The sequence below is a fragment of the Melanotaenia boesemani genome, chromosome 1, assembly GCF_017639745.1.
Source record: "Melanotaenia boesemani isolate fMelBoe1 chromosome 1, fMelBoe1.pri, whole genome shotgun sequence".
Lineage (NCBI taxonomy): Eukaryota > Metazoa > Chordata > Actinopteri > Atheriniformes > Melanotaeniidae > Melanotaenia > Melanotaenia boesemani.
The window spans coordinates 29020731-29042640 of record NC_055682.1 but is presented as its reverse complement, the minus strand read 5'-3'; the positions used below and the strand labels follow the sequence as shown (position 1 = coordinate 29042640).

Sequence of the window (21910 nt, the reverse complement as noted above, 5' to 3'; positions counted from 1 at the left end):
TAATAGAGCCACAAAAACAAGAACGGAGACTAATGCACACAAATGACAAGTAAACAAACAAAAATAAAATAAAGCACAAAGCAGCAGTGGTTGTTTGAGTCTGACATCAGCTCACAACAGGCTCAATTGTGCACAGCCTTGAGCTGTTAAAAAAGGAAAAAGATAAAACTGAGCCAGTGAATGCATCCATCTTTCACTGAAGAAAGAAAGCCCTTTAATGACTGCAAACAAGCTAAAGCTAAAATGGATCAGAATTCCATGTCAGCTGATACGTCTGCTGAGTCATTAAGCCCAGTTTGCTGCAGACATTTCAGAGCCAATAAATATTTCTAAGGGTTCCCCTGGAGAAGAGATGCAGAGTGACTGTGCATGAGAGGACAGAAGACATCAAATAAAGAAAAAGAGAAAGCCAAAGAAGAAAAAACTGTGAGTGGGAGACCAGAGAAAAGAAATAAAGGACCATGGAAGAAAACTTTGTTGGGTTGAAGATTAAACGATGGCACTTGGGTGAAAATGAAATCTGGAAAATACCTAATAAATAAGAAAGAATATCATACCACTGCAACACAAAGGTTCTTTGGAGACTGTTGTATCATGAAAATCAAACACAGGAATCCATCATAGCAGCACAGATAAGATAGGATATAGATCAAAGACCACTCAACAAGTTGGCATTGCATACAAAAGAGAGCAGGTTCTCACAGAGGAGAGGAGTAAAGGCTCCAAGGGTCTGCAGCCATGAAAAGCAGCCCAATAAGGATTTGCACAATACATCTGCATTGAGTGGGAAGAAAACTAATGATTGGTAAGATTCCTGTGGGTGTGACAATAAAGACTGCAGCTGCCCATCTTCTCAGGCTGCTGCTTCTTAATTAATATTGGTATTTTAACTGTATTAATCAATGAACATAAACAGTCACACTGCCTATTATGCAGTTCACAAATTACGCAATCAATGGCTGCTATGTTGGAGTGTCATTTCAGTGAAGTCTAATCTTATGTGGCAGAGGTTGGATTGCAGAGTGGCATGAGGTTAGGTTTAGAAATCCGACCCCTGGCCACTTGGTGCAGATGTCACTATAAATCAGCATGAAAAGAAATCAGAAAAGAGATTCAGCTGCCAAATTCTGATCACTCGGAGACATATAATCAGTGCAGGCTTTGCGACAAAATGGTAGCAGATGAAATAAAATATGGAATGTTTTAGAACAGAATGGTGCGCATGGGGTTTCCAGTCTTTGCTGCTTTCTATAAAACTTTGAGAGAGAGCAGGAGGAAATCCAAGCTGCATGCAAGCAGAACTAAAGATCCAAGTAACACAGTAACAATGTGTCAGAAACAATAAACATCTATAAACTCAATATGATGGCAGGAATTCTGTTGGAAGAATTTAATTTGCTTTTCCAGCAACATAGTTAGAGATGTGTGATAACATGGATTAAACCAATCATATAATTTTCTGGAATTGTACAAAGATTAGTATGTCAGTAATCAGTGGAAAATACTTGTGATTTATTATCACAAGTATAATTGGAACATTGTAGACACTGTGATTTTTGTTAAATGGTAATGTTTATAGTAATAATCAAAATTATAAAACAATCTTTTAGAAACTGCACTAAATTATATACTAAATTATATTTTGTTTCTAGAGCATCAGGGCATAACTAAACTAATCTGATCCTTACCAGGTCTTAAATTTAGCCAGTTACAATCTTAAAAAAACAACAACCGGATTTTGACTTCTTTTTGTTTATCAAACAACACAATGGAGGATTTTTGCCTGACTGCAGCTTCCTGGAGGAGAAGACCTTCCCCTCAACCTATATATGGACACTGATAAACCGATAATACCTTCAATTTAATACCTTTATAGTAAGTTGCACAACAAATCTTCTAAATCTGAAGTTAGTGCTTACATGAGGTGAAGCTCAAGACCTCCCTGTCTCACGCTGCCCTTCCATATGTGAGTGTTTTGGTGGTTTTTATTTTGTGTAAAGTTCTCCTAGTGACAGTCTCATTATGCACAATCTTTTATTTCTGATTTGTGTGTAGACCATGTTTCATTCAGTATAAAACTAGCCATGCAGTTTAAAAATCCAGACATTTGTTTCTTTTGTTTCTTTTTCTTTCTTATTTTTTTTTTTTTGTGACATTATATAATTTTGCACAGATTAAATGAAGGAGATGGGAAGGTACATGTAATTATAAATGGTCAAACACATATTTTAAAGCGAACTGTAATTCCAGTTGTAAACTGTGATTGACTCAAATAAAGACGGAATTTGTCAACATCTGAACACAATGTGCAAAGTTTAAACAAAGTTTAGACAGAGGGGAATTTCAATGAGTATGACAGATTTTTTTTTTTTTTTTTTTTTTTTTACTGCAGATTTCTTTAACTGGCACAACAGAAGTAAAGGTGTCATATTTGTGCACATACACACAGATATACTGAAACACAAAAAACAAGATGTACACATCCACACAACATCAAAGACATATTTGAATCCATAGCCTTGCACCCTGGCTGTCGTTCCTTAATCCTGATAAGAGCCTCGGTGCTTACTCTGATGAATAGCACAATGCCTGCTACCCTACACTCTGCTCTAAGCTCAGAGGAAAATATTTACATAGGTGCAATTAACAATGTACCTGTTTGATAGTACTTTCAAAGGCGCAGCACAAAATTTTGCACAAAAAAACGTCACATAAATAACACAGCTTTTATATGTGTGAATGCTGTTAAAGCACTATGTGTAGAACTCAGACATTATATGTTAACACATTTTACTGAAGGGTTTGATGGTTTTGGTGTCTCTAGAAAAATGTCTTACACATGTAAAGGCATGTCCTGTTTTTGGGAAATAAGCATGAAGCGTGAAATGGTGTCATACCCACTACTGTGGCAGTAACACAATCTTGCTTAAAAATGACAGTAACACCAACACTGACTGTGTTGAAAAATGCAGCACAAATAGCCCCAGAAATACCTTCTCTAAGTACTCCATGATATTAACAAATGCTTATTGTGCAGTAGCATTCCTGTTGAGTTCATTCTCTCCACTTGTGTTGTCAAAGGTAGAATGTGTTGAACTTGCACATACACTTGAACATCTTATCACATATCCCAGGAATTACACTAGAGGACGATTTAGAGCAATGATCAGCAGAATGTATGTCTGAAAAGCTGCAATGATCTCAGATGCTGTGTTGTTATTTTCCTTAAGAGCTCAACCTAGCAAATGTCCCCGCTTTCATCATAACCTATAAGTGGGTTTGATGGCTGAAATTGCCAAGTTCTCCTTTGGTTTCATCTGCTTGCTCTGTGTCATAGAGAGGACAGGTAATTCAAACAGTACAAATACTCCGTCCAGATTGTTCCGCTGGAAAGGACGTGCAGTTATTCTGCTGCAAATGATATGTAATATGTGCACAAAGAGATCCACTATAGCAGGGCCACTTTAATAACTGAGTTAAGAGTGGGCACACATACACACGTCATCACACTTTGTCAACCTTTCTGCACTAAGCTCTGACTGCACCAGCCCCATACTGTCACACAATGGCAGTCACCTACGGTCCCCAAGTAAAAGAAGCAGATGGAGGTCAGATGAGAGACAGAAAAGTAGAGGTCAGCAGGTGGCTATTTAATTATTAATTTATCTATTTTGGTCATTCCAGTTCAGTCAGTTCTTTGAAAATGCAGATATTACAAGTGTCAATGAGACACGCATACAGGAATGCAAATCTAAATTTGGAAAACAGGTATTAAATGTTTGTTTTTCTTTACTATGATAATTGCTATTCACACTTAATACTCTAAAATTGTTCCGTGCAGTATGCTTATTTTTCTTTTGCTGTTTATTTTTATATATATAAATATATATATATATATATATATATATATATATTTTATTTTAACGAAACAAAAACTGGACTGGACAGTTTTTCTGCTTTTGGATCGTAGATGTTTATGCACTGAGCACTCTAGAAATCATAAATACTAATTCATATTTCTTGCATGCAAGTGGAAATTTCAGCCAGATGGTGGCACTGGAGTAAAAGGTCAGGGTCACATCCATCAAAACCACCCTACACAAGAGAAGTGATGCAATGTTTTGGTTCAAAGTCAGTAATGCAACAGCTTTTAAATACAAATGCATTTTAAACAAATTAATGAATGTAATTAATTACTAATGGAAGTGTTCATGCTCACGTCCAGTTACTTTAGGATAACAGTTTTCTCCGTAAAGGTATGTGTTATGAAGGCGAAACTATCTTCATGTGGTTAAATGAACACAAAGTTCTTGAAAGCTTTAATATTAATATTTCAGAGCTTTTAGGTTTAGGAGTCACTAAAATGATTTAATTTCCCTGGAAAACAGAAATGCAGAGAGATAAAGTGCACTTCTTTACGCATTCTGAGTGAAAGCAAAAAGATGTGATTTTCTGTTCACTGAGCTGAATGTGATTGTTGAATAGAGGAGAGAATCTAAGGGAAATGAGACCGCAGGGAGCAGTATTTTTTTTAAAACATTGCAATAAAACACACAGAAGCTGCCTGACTTCACAATGAGGCTGAAATTGGTTTTGAATTTTTTATGTCCAGAATTCCTGCCAGTAATTTTGGAGGTGACTGACTTTTCTTATGTTTTAAGATAACATCAAGGTCTCAACAAATGTAAATTAATTCAGGATTAAATGATTAATTTCACCTCCTTGACTGTAACTATTTTGTAAGCCAAGGTGTACATTTTTGTTAAACTGGCAATCTGTCATTTTAGAGGGTAAATCACATATTTATGTGTGCTGTGTTGATTTATGCAAATCCTACCTCCAGAGGCCTTCTGGTTGTGTCACATGAACTGACACAATTTGGAAAAAAAAAAAAAAAAATGAAGGAAAAAGAGAGGACTTAATGTACCATGCATGTGCATGTTTAAATGTGTGTAATCCTTGTAGCATTTAAAAGACTGAACCGCCTTTGACCTTGAGATATGCGTTATATCTTTGTATTGTATTTATGTGCCCATTATGAATGATGACTATTGTACACATTATGAAGTACAGTATGTACATGCAAATGAGGGGAAAAAGTGTTTTATAGTTTTAGAAATAAAAGAAGCAAAAATAAAATTCTTGTGTACAGACCATCTGTTTTGCAGGCAAATTAATTAATGGAATGTGGTATGGACTTTGAAATGCATATTTACTTAAAATATATATATATATTTTTTTGGTATTTTAACAAAGTAAATTTTAGCTAAATCTGTATTTATTTATCATTATTATTTATCATTAGCTACATCATGCACTCAGCATGGCAAAATGTCTTCACTTTAATCCAGCTGAATAATGGGTGAGACTTGATGTCTCTGCCTGCACTAGTTTTATAAAGGGATACATGAAACCCTCACCAGGTTTTTAAAGAGTAACCACGTGATCAAATCAAGCTCTCCAGGTATACGACTGCAGGCGTGGAACCATCACAGATGCTCTGAACGCTTGCAGTTGACATACTTCCATGTGAAATCACATTTCTCTCTGCATCACTGAACTCCCCGACCAAAGTTTGCAATTGTCCTCTTTCCAAATTCTCATTCAGAGTAGACATCTGGGCTTTTGCTAATTTTCCTTTATGCTTATTTTTTGCATTTCCATGATGTGATATCTTTTTTACATGTAAATATGTACTGTTGTCGCCAGCTCATTAACAATTAAAGTATTTCTCACATCTCCACCTAGTGAGGTATTTTCATTATTGTCTGATGCGACGTTAATATTGTGTTTGACACAGAAATTGTTGTAGTTGCAGTGAAGAATAAATGGCCTGATCTGTATAAATCAACACAACAGATTTACACTGACCTCCTTCAACTCTCTATGTTTGTGCTTACAGATCAATTCAGTGACTACTTTTTAAAAAAAATATCTTTAGTCAATCCAGATCCAAACATGAAGTTAAGGAATCTTAGAAAGTTAAAGTATATATTTACACCACTGAAAATCTACATAGGTTTATTCATTTAAACCTTTGATATATAGCTTTTACCCTCTATTAAAGTGAGTAAAAATGTGGCCTGTTCATATTTATGTAACTGCTTTATTTACTGAAAACATGTTGTCATTCTGCCCCAGAAAATAAACATTTCCAAGGCATCGCTGAAAGCTTAATCCAAGCCCTATATAGCAATGCCATTAATGTTTAAGAGTAGTTCATGACCTAAACTGTGTATGAAGGAAAATACTGTCATGCAATCATGCTGTTCAAAGAGGAAGCCTCTTGTCTGTTTTGCATGTCAGTGTGTGTATTATACACTTATGTGTGCACATCTGTTCATTTAGTGAGCGCCTTTGTGTGTTGCTGATGGTAAACTCTGTGGGCAGTCCTGAGGGAGGAGTAGGCTCAAGGTCTCTGGTGGGGATGTCATCTTGTGTGACAGACCCCACAGGGACAGACACACTCACAGGAGACTCAGTTACTCACTCTGCCTCATTTGTTTAAATGCCGTGGATAATAAGATGAGCCATGCTCGTTCATCACAGCTTTATCATCCCACAACTTGAATTCAGAAAAGTCAGATCATGAGGTAAAAAAAAAAAAAAAAAAGAAAACCTTTACCACTTTGTAAAATTTCCATTCTTTCTCACAATCCTTAATGGTGATTCTGATATTGAAGATAACATAAGATGAAGCATTTCAGTTAATATTCTTACAAAGGATGCATTTAATTTTTTTTTTATTATTATTTTCTTGGAACAATAATAATAAGAATCAGTGTTTTTAACAAATGGTTGAAATAACATTTAAAATATAACACTAGTTAAACTGCTAACACTTAAAACAGTATTGGAATAACTACAACTTACTTTTGATACTGCATACCCAAACCAAGTGGTAAGATGGTTCAGGCAGATAAGATAAGATTCATTATAGTCACAAAAAAAATGATAAACCAAATGCTACAGCTGGCACTTGACCCTTATAAGAGCTACAGACCAGTAACGTCTTCTTCTGCAGCCATGCATCTTTAAGGTGTACAAGATGTGTTTTTGCATTACTTGTTGATGAATGTATGGGAATTCCTGCAAAAGATGATGTCTTGAAAGAAGGGCTCATTGCTCTAAAATATCAATTTAATTTTCTCTATTTATGCTGCTATAACAGAAGTTTAAATTAATTTAGTAATTAATAAAGTCAGGCTCTTGAACTTAGTGCTTCTAACAACGATGGTTTCATTTGATTTAGTCCAGAGCACACAGCATCCACTCCCTCAAAAAAAAAAAAAAAAAAAAAAAAAATATATATATATATATATATATATATATATATATATAGTATATTTTGAATCTGTCTGACCACAGTGTGTACTTCTACTGTGTGATGGCCCCTAATGCCTTTGAGCCCAGATAAGTTGATGTTGCTTCTGTGACACAGTGTCATCAATCAAAGATCATTTGTATTCAATTTTAGCTTGCACCCTTTAACTGAAAGTTCTCTTTCAGCTTCTTGAATTGTTTAGTCATTTTATGCACTGTAAAATGAGAAATATACAATTTCCTTTGTATGCAGTATAATTACATATACGTGAATGCATTAATAGGAATGCAAGGTTAGACAGATGTGCTAAAGACAAAGAACTAGAGGATCAGAAAGGCAGCCAAGGCTGACATACTTCATTCATCTTGGCTTCTGACCCAGTTCTGTCACAGGGGCCATCCAGAGCAGTATCACAGGGTCCTACTGACACAGCTCTGCTAAAGAGCCAGCCTTCAGATACACTAATTCCTGATGATATGCACAAAGAGAAGTATAATGAACTGGGACAAAACCAAATCTGTGCTTTACTAATGTTGAAAATCCACGTCTGCAGATGCAAAATGCAAAGGAACCTTGTGTGATTTATGATCAGTGAAGACTCTTCAATCCATTTATTAAAACAAATACACTAAAAAACAAACATGGAGTTACTTTAGAGAGGACTTATAGAACATTATTATTTTTTTAGAGGACTGACAGACTGTATAACATTTACTGGAGGAAGTTTATAAAGCATTTATGAGATCTCTGTGTATGAAATAACTTCACTGCCTGCAGCAAGACTTGAGTGATTCATAAACTCTATCAATATAGAAGGATGGTTTGCTATGGTACAAAGAGATCACACGGCAATACAAATCATCTGGCCACACCCCATCTCTGTAAACACTTCCATTCTATGGAAACAAATCTCCCACTGCTGAGTTACATTATTGAAATTCAATCAAACTATTCTATGGAGTGAAGCTGTTCTAACAGTCTGAAGATGAGTTAATGGGCTGCTGCAGCACCGGTTCTTTAATGACATGCTCCAGAGACCACCACCAGTGAATATACAGCATGTGCTATAAAATGCTAGCATAACTAATTGTCCTCCTGTTGAGGCACCCTTTTGTTTCTAAATTTCAGTGGAGATCTCTCATTTTATCAGCTAGTCATACCTTTTGTTTGTCTTCTGCTGAGATTTAGTAAGCTGGCTCCTTCAACTGATGGCTGATGTTAATTTAAGCTAAACCACAAATGTGAAGACTTGAAATATATTTCTGAGGAATCAATAGGTGAAACAGAAACTATGATGATGATTGATGAAGATTCTGAAAAGGTGCATTGCAAATGACACAATACATTCTAGAGAATTTACTGTGTAGGTATGGGTGAATCAGTGAGGGGGAGTGAACTCAGCTGCAGCCATTCTTAAATCTTCCCTATGTTTTTACTGCCCCTTATTTCATCCTCTCTCTTTTTGTTTCCCTCCTACCTCTCTCACTCATGCTTTCCCGCTCTAACACATTCAGATATTCTAACAGAGATACTAAAATTAGCTGCATTCATTTCTGCACCAGCACTGGTACTAAGAGCCTCGGAGCAGGAAGCAGAGGATGCATCAAAGACTTCATTAAGTAATGTGCAAGCTTGTGCGCACACTCTAATACGCACACACACACACATACACACACGCCTCTTATAGTCTCATTCATTCCTTCATACTGACCGGTACAACTTAACAATAGGACAAATATGCGGAAAAACATGCCTGCACGCACAATCACAGAGGAACACAGACCAACAAAGCAGGACATTCTGGCCCGCCTCCTCCAGGGTGTCTCTGTCAGCCGTGCTGCCAGTTTTATGTGCCCTCTTATGTAAACAGGTCACACTGAGTTACTTCCATTTGTCTGAATGAGAAAGACAAGCGGCAACCTAAACTGGCGCAGTATATTCTTTGCTCCCTTATCACGACATGTAGTGCATACACGACAAAAGCCAGTGCATGTGTTTGTATGTGCAGCATTTATGTAGCACAAATACTATATAATGAGTTTTTGCATTTTTTTGGAGCCTCTTCATAGTTTTATCACACATATTATGATAGTTAAAACTTCAAAAGTGGAACATATAAAATTTACGTAAATTTAACTGCTCTTATGTAAGAGTACTCTTACATAATCTATATATAACATTTGATCAAATGTGACTCAGCAAAGTTTCTCACCATTCTTTAAAGAACAGTTGGGTCAAATGAAGTGTTGGTGTTCTGTTACAATTTTCTAGCCACTAATGTGCAGCTGAATGATTATTTGTGATGGATCTCTGTAGAAAGCAGTCAACCGTTAATAGAGTAATTAACTCTGCTGTGTTTTGCTGCTTTAATTTACATATTAGCACTTAATGTCTCTTCTGTAACCACACATTATTGGAAATTATGGTTGTTTCTTTAAGAGAACTCATTAAGACACATGCACATGCATATCTCTGTATTATTGCTTCTGCAAACTGTGACATCAACAAAGTGACATAACCTTTTCTTCTTGATGCTTTAGGCATGCTTCAGTTCACTGCAGTCTTCTTTTAAACAATAGGTGTTGCTGCTGACAAATATAAAATACACCGCTACACCGGGGGAACAGCAGTGGAAGAGGTCAATAATACAAATTCATAGAAAATAGGAGTTTCTCCACAGTTTTCTGTGGAGCATCTCATTCTTTCCAAACATTGCAACCCCCATCTTTATCAACCCATCAACCATGTGGGAATTCTACTACTGTTGTACTGCAGTGGCTGATCAAAGAGATGCAGGTGGAGGTGAACCTGCTGTCAGACTCCTGCCTCCAGCTTGTCCATTTGGCAGATGTAGCAACTTTGCCACCTGGTTACAATAGTTGGGGTGTCTGCAATCAGCTGAAACCAACATCAATGCACATTATGATGCTTATGCTGCTATGAACAAGGGTGATTTCATGAATTAGTAAAGCTTTATAGAGCAGCAATGCATAACATTTTTCATAATGTTCACATCCAAGCATTTAATGAAGGTGCATTTCCACGTTATTCAACAAAAATACTATCCTTGAATCATGTATAGTTCAGACAGATGTAAAGTAAAACATGGACCTTTTCAAAATCTGCAAAGTGAAATGTATTACACAATTTACAGTGGCATTCACGACACATTCGCCACATGCTGATGTGGTCTACAAGGTGTCAAATAAACAAGCAAAAGCCTTCCGAAACAAGCCAAACCCAGAAGACCAGCAGGCAATAAAACCAACAAAAAAAGAGCAATATTTCACATGAAATGCTCCTTTGGGGAATGACAGTCATGTCTTTCTCCTGGCATGTGTTGTTGTGGGTGTGTTCAGATGTACTGACAAGGGGAGGCAGGAGCAGGAAAAGCAGGAGAAAAGTATTCAGGTTCAAGGAGTGAGAGTGAGGGTATATGTGACTGAGTGCATCCATGATTCTTATCTCTTTTTCTAACACGGACACCCTTAGGCAATTCGCACATATGCATGCATACACAAATACACAGACACACACACTACTTAAACCTGCTGTGACAGCAGTCAGGAGCACCCTAGGTGGTCACATGCCCAGCTGCCCTCACTCTGATGTGCACACATAAAAACACACGGCCACAACTGCTTTGTGTCCTTTTTCATTACAGATTTACTTGAATGTTTGTGTTATCCTATTAATGCAAGGATAAGTGATGTGAACAGATATCATACTGTACTGTAAAAGTGTGCTGCTTAGCAACAGCTTTGTACTGTGTGCATATGTCTGTTAGTTACATATGTTCCAAAACACAACCATTTTTACAGCCACTGAACTGAGATATAACTGTGAATAGAAATAATAATAATTTAATCCAAATTTATTTTATTTTATTTCTCTATTCTGTTAAAAAAATCAAGTGAATTATTTTAAATGTGTTATGATGTAATTAGGAAAAACAAAAACATGTCTGGAATGTTTTTATGTCTTAAAATTGACAATAGACATTTTTGTTAAGTTTTATGGGACTCGTTGCCTGTAGGCAACATTGTGCCATAATGGTTCATTAGTGGAAAAACAAACAAAAAAACAAAAGAAAAAAAAGAAAAAATCAATAGTTTCAACAGGTTACAATATATAGTATAATAAAAGGACGTCTTTTAAATGGGTTTATGTATGAATGTATGAATGAATTACAGTGTTTGATCATTATTGCTTCATGCTTCAACCAAATCAGACATTTTATTCTTGCATTCTGGCCAAAAACCCTTTTTGTGAGGTCAGAATAAATTTGATTAGTGGCCACCAAAATCCTCTGTTTTTCTTTTAGTCCAAGTGAATAGTTGTCCAAAAAAAAAAAAAAAAGAATCCCACAAATATTATGTTCAGTGGGACCGACTGCCGGAAAGATAGATGCCACTAACTGTAGCAGCCTTTACTGTCTGTGTGAAAGCACAAAAAAGCTACAGCATCAACATAAACAGCAAAGTGGTGCCACAGCGGAGCCTCCTCATATGAGGTGCAAATCATAATATGGTATTCTGTCAGGTGTTAAAATGGTAATCTTCTCCACCTTGGAGAAAAATAACAACTGGAATGCTATGAAGAGATGAACTGAGTGCATTTGCTGTATGTTTTTGTCAAAGAACACGATTTTCTGTCAAACAAGGCTCCAACAGAGAAATGTTGCCTCTAAAGACATCTGTGAAAAACTCACAACCCAAGGTGACACCCTGCTGAGTCCTTAACTGCAAACAAATAAACACATTTACTTGAAAGCACTTTTAACAATTATTCACAACCCCAGTTCCATTAACTCCTCCACACCTTATACCCTGCAGTTTGTTCCAGAAGCTACCAACATCAACAGCCATACATGCTACAGTACTTTGTTCTGATAAGAGAACCTGACTGATAATCCTGATTACTGCAACAAAAAGCACTGCTTTCATGGACAGAACTGCATTACTATTCCCATTTCTATATTTAGTGTTTCTTCGCTAGATAGATAGACAGACAGACAGACAGACAGACAGACAGACAGACAGACAGACAGACAGACAGACAGACAGACAGACAGATAGATAGATAGATAGATAGATAGATAGATAGATAGATAGATAGATAGATAGATAGATAGATAGATAGATAGATCGATCTGGCCAAAAACACTTTTTGTGAGGTCAGAATAATTTTTTTTAGTGGCCACCAAAATCCTGTGTTTTTCTTTTAGTGAATGTTTTTCCAAAAAAAAAAAAAAAAAAGAGAAAAAAGGCATGAAAAGTGATCTGTGATCGTGGAAATGTGACCAGGTCCCTGCAAAGATCAAAGGCAGACCAAGGGACCCTCAGGACTCGCGAGACCTAGCCGAGACCCCAGAGCACAACTCCCAGCCAGCCCACCATAGAGACAACTTTTTATTTAAAGTGCTTGCGAGAGCTCCAGACTTCAAAATAAAAAGAAAGAAAATAAAGGTGAGAATCTCATCTGTTTTTGACAGTGCCTTTCATCATCCATTTTTCTTGATTAAAAGAAGTTTCTTTTTCTCTAAAGGGATCGATAGGGTAAAGGAAAGAAAGAGTAATTTAAACTGGCAGCAGAGCTGGCTACAGAAAAAGACAGCCAAGAACCAACAGTATAGGACCGGCCAATAAAACAACACACACACATTCAACAGTGTAACACAGTAACACTTCCAACTTGTGGCTGTGAAGTTTAAGAGAAGACAAAATAGAGCAACAAAGTACAGCTAGCCATTTATCAGGTAAGCCATACCTAATATTATTAACCAAACACTTCACCAGTTTAGGTCATTTATCTTTTTCTTTCTCCATCACTTACACACATATACTCTTTTGAAAGTGATAATTGTGTGATCGGTGCTCTTACTCACCTTCCATTGCATACTTCATATCCTGGGCAAAGAGGTTCCACATGATCTCAGCGCTGATCTTGCCCACACTCAGCTCCTGTGGAAACCTGGTGGGATCGAAATGGATTCCAATCAGACTCATTTCCGTATAATGACATGCTCCAGTGGATGGCCTGATGGTTCAGCCAGACCGAATCTCTAGAAAATGGCTTAACAGATGTGGAAGAGGATATATTGGTTGGTGTATTACATAATCAATCCTCCAGTCATTCCCAGATCTACTTGAATTGAATTGGAATTGGGATGCATGGTTGAAGATGAGAAATGTGTAAGAGGAAATGACTAAGCTAAGGGGAAGCATGGAGGGTGGCAACCTATTTGGCAGGTAATCTGCTGTTTTGAATGCCTAAAGATTTTCAGTCAAAATCTGAATGTAAGACGTAAGTGGTTTAATTATGTGTTTCTGAGATGGGAGGACATTTATAGATGACAAGGTTTATTCATCTGTAAATGTTTTACTTTGCTTTGGATTGTCCTGTATCAAGAAATACACACACACACACATATATGTGTGACAAATTTAAACAGTTATCATCAGCTAGAGACACCCCAACAGCAATGTGATGCCCGGTGTATGTATGATTTGTGGCATGAAGTGAAAACAGAATAGCAGAAAAAATTTATCTTTATCATTTTTAGAATCTTTACCCCACTTTAGATATTTCTTGGTGTAATGTAGCTGAGGCAGACACTGAAACCCTTGATGATTAAAGTGAATATAAATCAACAGCCAATGTGTATAGCAGTGGATGATTTACAGATTGGGGAAATAAGTGTTATCTCCAAACACAGTATTTCCAGAAACAATCTCAAATGATTTTCAAGCTTTGAACTTTTAAAAACAACTACAGCATCCAGTTTTATTTTCCCAATCATAAAATCAATTTTGTACATCAGTTTACTGGCTCCTAAGTTCCTAAGGCTTGATTCCCACGTAAATATTCTCAGCAGAGGGCTATAGATTGACAGCTCTAACCCTCTGGCTTCCTCTTTCTTTTCTTCACCCTATTTAAAGGCAACAAGTTCACTCATGGGTTTATCGAGAAAAACCATCAGACTTGCTGTCACTCTGAAGCTTGACCAAGGGGAGGTGGAGCCGTTAGGCAGGAATATTGTAAATCTATCATTAGTTTAGGAGAAAAAGCTCAGGGCATAAACAGAGTCTTAATAAGAATCATAAATCAGCAAGAAGAAAAAGAAGAAAAAATAAAAGCAGAGAGGGGGTATGTATGAGGCAGACAGAAAGAGAACATACTTTATCTTATTTCTTTCCAGGCAAGCAACAACACCATTTTCTTTCAGGTCATAAAATGTGTTTATTTTATTATACTAATCATTAGAAAGTTTTTTTTTCCTGCCAGAAGACTCCACCACAAGTCTTCCAATATTCTATAAACAAATGTCTTATCTGTTAAATAATTAAGAGACTATGTTTCTTGGCCATAAATACAGCTGAATTGTTTGACTACTTACTGCAATCTTCAGACTATAACCATATATATATATATATATATATATGTGTGTGTGTGTGTGTGTATATGCATTTTCACAGCAGTTCGTGCACCCCTCTTTTTTAATCATTTTCAAACATGTATTGATTAGATTTCATGGTAAAAACACTTTTTAAAAAAAACTAAAAAAGAAAACAAACAATCATAGTTAAATGAAGAAGCACATACTGGTTAATGACTGGGGTGTAGGCCGTGCGGTCTTCATCGATTACAGATACCATGAGGGTGATGAGTTTTGGCCAGAAGTCCAGGTTCTTTATGGATGGACCCTGCTCCTCTCTGGGAAGCTCCTGCTTCCGGCTCTGTAGAGAAGGAAATTCATATAGAAAGGTTAAGACGGAAGCAGGATACATGACTATTTGAAAATGGAAAAAGGCAAAAATATGCTTGCGCCTGAAATACTTAAAGTGCTTAAATTGGACAGAATAAGAGCTGAGGCATAGGAAGTTAGATTTATGGCAGCGTCCAGCGTGATGTCAATGATATTGAAAATATTCTGTGATGATGACTGAGCATTTATCATTTATCACTGCTGGTGGTCAAGTCTGCTGCTCCTCTGACCAAGAAGCAAGGTGTAATCCAGATTTTCATCTTACTAAAATGAGCCTCAGTGTTTTAGTGTTCTGCTGATTTATTGGTGATTAATGAGGACTACTAAAGGTTTTAGTGCCAAGGATGTGCAGTGTCTTGTGTTTAAAACAAAACAACAAAAAAAAAAACATAAGCACTTAGTTTTAAATATTATGATTAAAGCTATTAGACGATGAATAGCAAGTTGCACCCCATGAAGTCCTCAGCTAGGTCACCAACTCGTTTCACTTTGTGCCACTGTAATGCAACAAAATACGGTCTATGAAGCACAAATAATAGGCACTAATGCTGTGATGGGAAAATTCACATCATCAGATGAACTTCTTATTATCACAGCAGACTTTGTTTGGCTGAATTAGAAAATCACTAAAGTGCAATCAACTCAAAGCATAATAGTACACTTGCCATCAGTGAAATAGTCTGCAGTCAGATAAAGCAGCTCTGAGATCATAAGGTTTATAGCGTTTTTATTCATTTCAAAAGCATCTCCACTGATATGTGCATTTGTAAACATGCGTGCCCGTTGGAGTCTGTTGTGTTAATCTATGTCTCAATGCCCAAGTGAAAGGTGTTGAATCCAAAACCTCTCACTGACTCTGCCATCTGTTCACCCCACACTGAGTGCAGCCGCACTGCTCTCCACCTAGCAAGTACGCCTTTCCAGTCGTCCAGTCTGCTATGATCAGGGTACACAACAAAACACAGCTCACACTCAGAGCAAGACACTCACACACTGACAATGACAAATTCAATCCATGGTGCAAAATCTTTTCTTATGGAAAGAAAATTCTGTAAAGATAATCTTCTGAATAATTTAAGTAAAATTATTTAACTGACCTTAGCATATTGACTTTGGCGCAGCAAATAGGAGACATGTTGTAGAGCTGATGAAATGAGACCATTTATTCTCAATGCAATCTTCAGACTAAAAGCAACTCCTACAATAAGCAAGTGTCTGGAATGTCTATAGTCCTGCTTTAAATACAGTATATGGAGATAGAGGACACATTATGCTGCTGTGTGTTCCGCTGACTGTGCTTTTCTAATTTGGCAAAGGTTGTCGATCATCCTGTTTACAAACACAAGAGATATACATTTTTTACATGGTTCCATCACATAAATCATATATAATGAGACATCAAAGCCATTCTGATTATGTATCTTTTCTGGGAAGACATTGAAAACTGTTTCACAATCCCTCTCAAAAACAAAATCTGTGTTCTGTGCGGTAAGTTCTGCAAGAAAGGCAGAGGGGTGAAACTAAGGAGGTCACTGTGTTTTACATAAAGACAGACATTTACTGTTTGATTTACAGAATTTCAAACTAAACTGAAAACAGTAACAAATAAAGTGACTACCAATGAAACATTTTCATCAAAGATATTTGAACAGGCCTGTGATCCGTTCTAGCATTCAACTCATAGTTTGTGAAACTATGATAATAATTCTTACTTCAAAGGCAACAGTGCACTGTGGCATAAGAGGCTTGGACCATCAGGAGGGTGAAACCTTTTGCCATTACATTCTGGAAGGTGCATTTCTGTTACACTGGAGACATGAATAATAAAATAAATGTCTCTGCAGGAGGTAAGTCAACTATGCAAAGCTTGTCTCTGCATGTGTGTGTGTATATATATGCATAATAACATCCATATGTGAAGGACACAGAAGGTTGTGTCATACCTTCTAAATTAAACTACGATCTGCATCCAACTAAAATATAGCATACAGTCTTTTTTCTCATCTGTATTCACTTCAAGTAGAAACACATACATTGTCAAAGGTGATTGAGTAGCCTGCTGTCTTTGCACAGTCAACACACCCATGGGTTTCACTCACAGTTGTAGTAGGACGGGAATGTGACAATAATCAGAGTTCAGCTAAGTTTCACTGCTTTGGGTGCATGGAGTGTTGGAGGCACCAGCAGAAATATTCATAGCAGCATATTACTCCACCTCAAGAGGATAGCTTGTGGTTTATGGTTATGGTTTAGCAGGTTCAGTCCCTGCGCGGCAGGAATCAGCATTAGCACACAATGGGCTCCACATCAATTCTCAAAATATGACACAAATTACAGAATCTTTGATTGAAGGATGCTCTCAGAAAATATAATCAAATTCCCATGAGAATGAGCTGCGAGCTGAAGGTAGAACTGAGGCTGCTGCAATGCATTTTAAGTAACAGTGACTGTACGCTGGATGTGTGTACAGTGGTCCCTCGCTATAATGCGGTTCACCTTTCGCGGCCTCGCCGTTTCACAGATTTTTTTTACAGCGCATTGTGTTCTGCGTCCTGATTGGCTGTGGACCCATTGTCAATCAATCTCCTCTGTGGCGTGTCTCCTGTACAGTACAGAATGCATTCAGCTTGTCAAATTTACATGAATGAAATTATTTTTCTAGGAAGGTTTGAACTTTAAGGGTGTTCAAACAAGAGAGAAAAGTGTGAAAATGTTAATGCCTGTCTGATAAAAGTGTATAAAGTGTGTAGTGAGGGGTTTTACAGCCCTAAAACATCTATAATAATTATAAAAAAGAAAGCTGACTACTTCGCCTATTGCGGGTTATTTTTAGAACGCAACTCCCACGATTAACGAGGGATCACTGTATATAGTAGAGTTGTGAACCCGTTAGAATGCCTTGTTATCCCTTCAACAAAGATATGCCCCCAAACTAGTCTGATCTTCACACAGGTTTCAGTCCTTTTTTTGGCTTTTGGCTTCATCACATTAAATACTCAATGGCTCGCTTTTTGTCATACTGCTGACCCACTTTCTCTTAACATTAAGTGCATGGATAGTGTTGACATTTTCCTTTTAATCATCATATAGTGTTGTAAATCAAATAATGGCAAGTTGACATATTTTTCAGATGGAATAAGGTTCATATTATAGCGTTTTTAGAAGTTGTCTTAAAAGAGAATCATTTTCTTTTAAACCAAAACTTTTTTGATGATTTTGTTTGTCCATAAGATGCTTTCCCAGTAACCTTCTGGCTTAAATGTGGATTGAAATTAAGGTTGTTTAGACTTCTCATATTCTGTTTTTTTTTATATTTTGCTGTCTTTCCATGTGTCTTTATTTTGCTAGTCAAAGTCCTTTCTTCACTGACAGGATTTAAGAAACAGTTAAGCTAGATCCCCTTGTCCCTCCTCCCTCCATCATTTTAAACCCAGGGTTGTTGGGCTTGTTGTTCTGTTATGCAGGATGCTTCATTGTGGCTGGGATATTTCACTGCTTGCCTGGCCACTCTGTCAGCTCTTGTGTCACCACACTCAGTCACAGTTAGTGACTGGAGAATTGAGGTCTGAGATGTGCTCTCTCTGCTGTGCCAAAGGCTACTTAGTGAATGAGAACGTAATAATTTATAGTCACAGTGAGGTTTACTTTTGGGTGGAGCCTATATTTTTTTTCCTTATCCATACAGAAAACACTGATGGAGAGCCTGTTTTCTGTGAAAATGCTGGATGAGGAGGCAATTAGTGCAAATGTCTGTCTTCAAGGTTTTCTGATTGCTTACAAACCCTCGGGCTTTTTAAACAAAGGAAGCTTATTATTCAAGTTTTGAGAAGATTGCACCCTATTACGACCTGAGAAGACATTATCTCTTTCAGTGTAGAGACCATTCTCCTTGGGAAGTAAACTAAAATAATCAGGAGGAACTGCCTATTGATTTTTTATGCAGGTCAAAGAACTAGCACACAAAAAAACTTGGTGTTTTGACAAAACTTTTTGATGAAGCTAAACATCTTAAATGTTTACTGCAATATGTTTAATACTGAAGCCTTGCATGAGATGGCAGTGTTTCTTAATACTTTTTAAAAGGACAATAGTTCATTCACACGGAAATGTTGTTGTGCTAATGCATATCTATGTGTGCATTTGTTATCTGAGAAAAGTCTGAAAGCTACTAATGATTTGCATGAGAAAAGCACTGCCTGACCCTTGGCTGCATTCATATTTGCTATGGATTCTCCTTACAAGGCTTAAGTCTTTCATGCAAAGATTGCAATATGGACACTGGACACATTTTATTGTCTGGTAAATGCCAGTTGTGATATATAGACTATTGATTTTTTAGCCATGCTGGAAGAATAATTTACACTGATTTTTGAGTTTTTTTTTTTACATTTCTGTAAGCTGTAGATTGGTGGCATCTTCGAATCCAGATGTTAAAGTTTGATTATTATGTATAATATTATGATTTAAAAAAAAAAACTTATACTATCCTGCTATCTGTATAATTTAGTTTGTTTTGGGAATGGAGATGTTTTTCTTTGTGTACATAAGCCAGCAGTTATTTGAATTACACCTCTGAAACCAATATAAACCATACAATGATAAAATGATGAGAACAAGAATGCTTGAACAGAAGGCAGAGAAATAACATTACAGTGAGCACAAGCGTTTTAAAATGACTCTTTCTATGGATTTTCTTAATTTTATGCATCGTTCTGTAGGGTGCAAAAATGCACATTGTTTAAGTCATTATAGGTTTTCCAAATAACAATAACTACATTAAGATGCATCATAAACACCAGGTCAGAACACTGCATACTGCAATTCCATGATTACACAAGTCTGCAGATGCCTGGCACAGCAGGACTTGAATTTGATTAAACAGACTGAAACCCCCCATCTTCATATTTTACACCTAAATGAACACACACACAACTACAGTGCATTAACTCGCTTTACTAAACCTGTATTTTAGGTAAATTGTGACTGTTTGGAAGTTTATGTAAGTATTTAAATGTACATGCAGTTAAACCTGAATGAGTTAGAATTAAGTGTTTAGTTTAGTGTGCATCACCACAACTGCAGAGAAATGCATCTATTCTAAGATTTTGGCTGTTGTTTACATTGTACATCAATGTGAATTTGTTATTGTCAAGATTTTGTTGTAAGTAGGGACCTGAATATCATGTGCTGACAAGTGGTAACAGATGACAAAATGCATTACCTGGTCAAGAAGCTGGTTGTACAGTTCATGACAGTTGTCAAAAATGTACTTGTATGTAGAGTCTAGACACGCCTTGACACAATCCTTCACTACCATACTGGCTCGCGGTGGACTTTGGAGCTCTTGTACCTACACAAAGACAAATGCAGAAAGTTAAAATCCACTCAGTATGTTTTAGGTGTCAGATCATAAAAATCATCCACACAGTATGAGAGTGTAAACAAGTCCCACCTACAAAGGAGGGAAAATCACTCTCCATTGACTTTGTGTGACATTACCTCCCATTAACTGTTGTCCACTAGCAAAAAATACCATTCAAACACAGTTAATAAAGTAGAAGGGTGCTCAACTATAAAACCAAGTCATTAAGGAGAAAAAAGCAAATACAGACTTAAAAAAACTTATAGCATCAGAATGAGGAATGGAAAAAACTGAAGGACTATATCACTTGGTATGTCACTTTGTCACAATTTTTAATATCTGAAAGAGAGTTTCAGCCTTCCACAAGTCTGTAAGATGAGCTGAAGCATCTTGACAGTATTCAAATTTATGCAAAATCCACCAGTGGTTGTGTGACAATGTCATATTTCATGTTTAAAACATTTATAATAACTTCCTTGACAACCCTCTTACATGCATTATACATATCGTCATTGAAATGCAGCCAAACTGGCATTTAGGTGGATGTGTAGGTTATCATATAGTAACACTGAAGCTTCAGTATGTGTAAGATGTGGTGCATAATGTATACGCAGTAGGACTAAGCATGGGTATGGCACAGAGTGAAAGCTTTGGTGACCCAATGTGACAGTTTTCATTCCTTTGCTCACAGCTGCCATCTTAGCTATGCCTCAGTGCTCCAGTGTGCACACCCACCAAATAGAACGGGAAGAAACCGAGCTTTCCTTAGAGCCGGAAACAAGTCTGTGTACTGTACATGCTGAGGGAGCGAGGGAGGGAGAGGAAACAAGGCAGTAATGGAAGTGTTTTTTAACATAAAAGGCTTATTGTAGAATGCAGGTCAAGACATCACACAAAGACAGCAGCACCACATTAGTTGCTGGGTGCATGAAATTACATAACAATAAATTAGTTTGAATGGTCAGCAGTGTTGCAAGGGACAGGGTGTCAGGATTTATGAGACTGAACTGATTTCACCCAAGTTAAATGTGCCTTAAATCAATGTGGGTTTATGTTTTTAATTGAATGTAGGGAGATTTAATGACAATGACCTGATGGTGCAGGCATGTGAGTCAATGAACAAAGACTCAGATGTATACGCTCCAACACATAAACTTCAATCATGTTCCCTCAAAATTGTCTTAAATGGTGTTCAATGCTGCCCGTTCACCTTTCATACAGATAACTGCCAATCTAACCAGTGCTCTAACACAATACCTTCATCCTGAAGAAGGTGATGCTAGTCAGCAGATCAACAGTGGACTTTAGATCATGGAGACGCTCTGGGTTTCCTGCAGGGAAATTATCCTGGAATAAAAAAAGAGAGACAAAAACAACATAAGGAGAGGATCTTTTTGATTTTTGATGGAAACGATATACAACTCAACCTACCACATCACATTGCTTAGGCCACAAC

At 37.0% G+C, this 21910-nt stretch overlaps 1 protein-coding gene across 5 annotated transcripts in view; it reads right to left on the bottom strand.

The window, feature by feature from the left end:
• LOC121641896 (protein unc-13 homolog C) overlaps positions 1 to 21910 on the bottom strand; it is a 94997-nt gene that overhangs the window by 23549 nt on the left and 49538 nt on the right. For all 5 annotated transcript variants that reach the window (XM_041988263.1, XM_041988272.1, XM_041988289.1 and 2 more), the window contains 4 exons: positions 21712 to 21801; positions 20314 to 20442; positions 14930 to 15063; positions 13212 to 13297 (listed from right to left, as the gene is read on the bottom strand). In XM_041988263.1, the coding sequence (XP_041844197.1) occupies positions 13212 to 13297; positions 14930 to 15063; positions 20314 to 20442; positions 21712 to 21801 (439 nt within the window). The remainder of the gene's footprint in view (positions 1 to 13211; positions 13298 to 14929; positions 15064 to 20313; positions 20443 to 21711; positions 21802 to 21910) is intronic.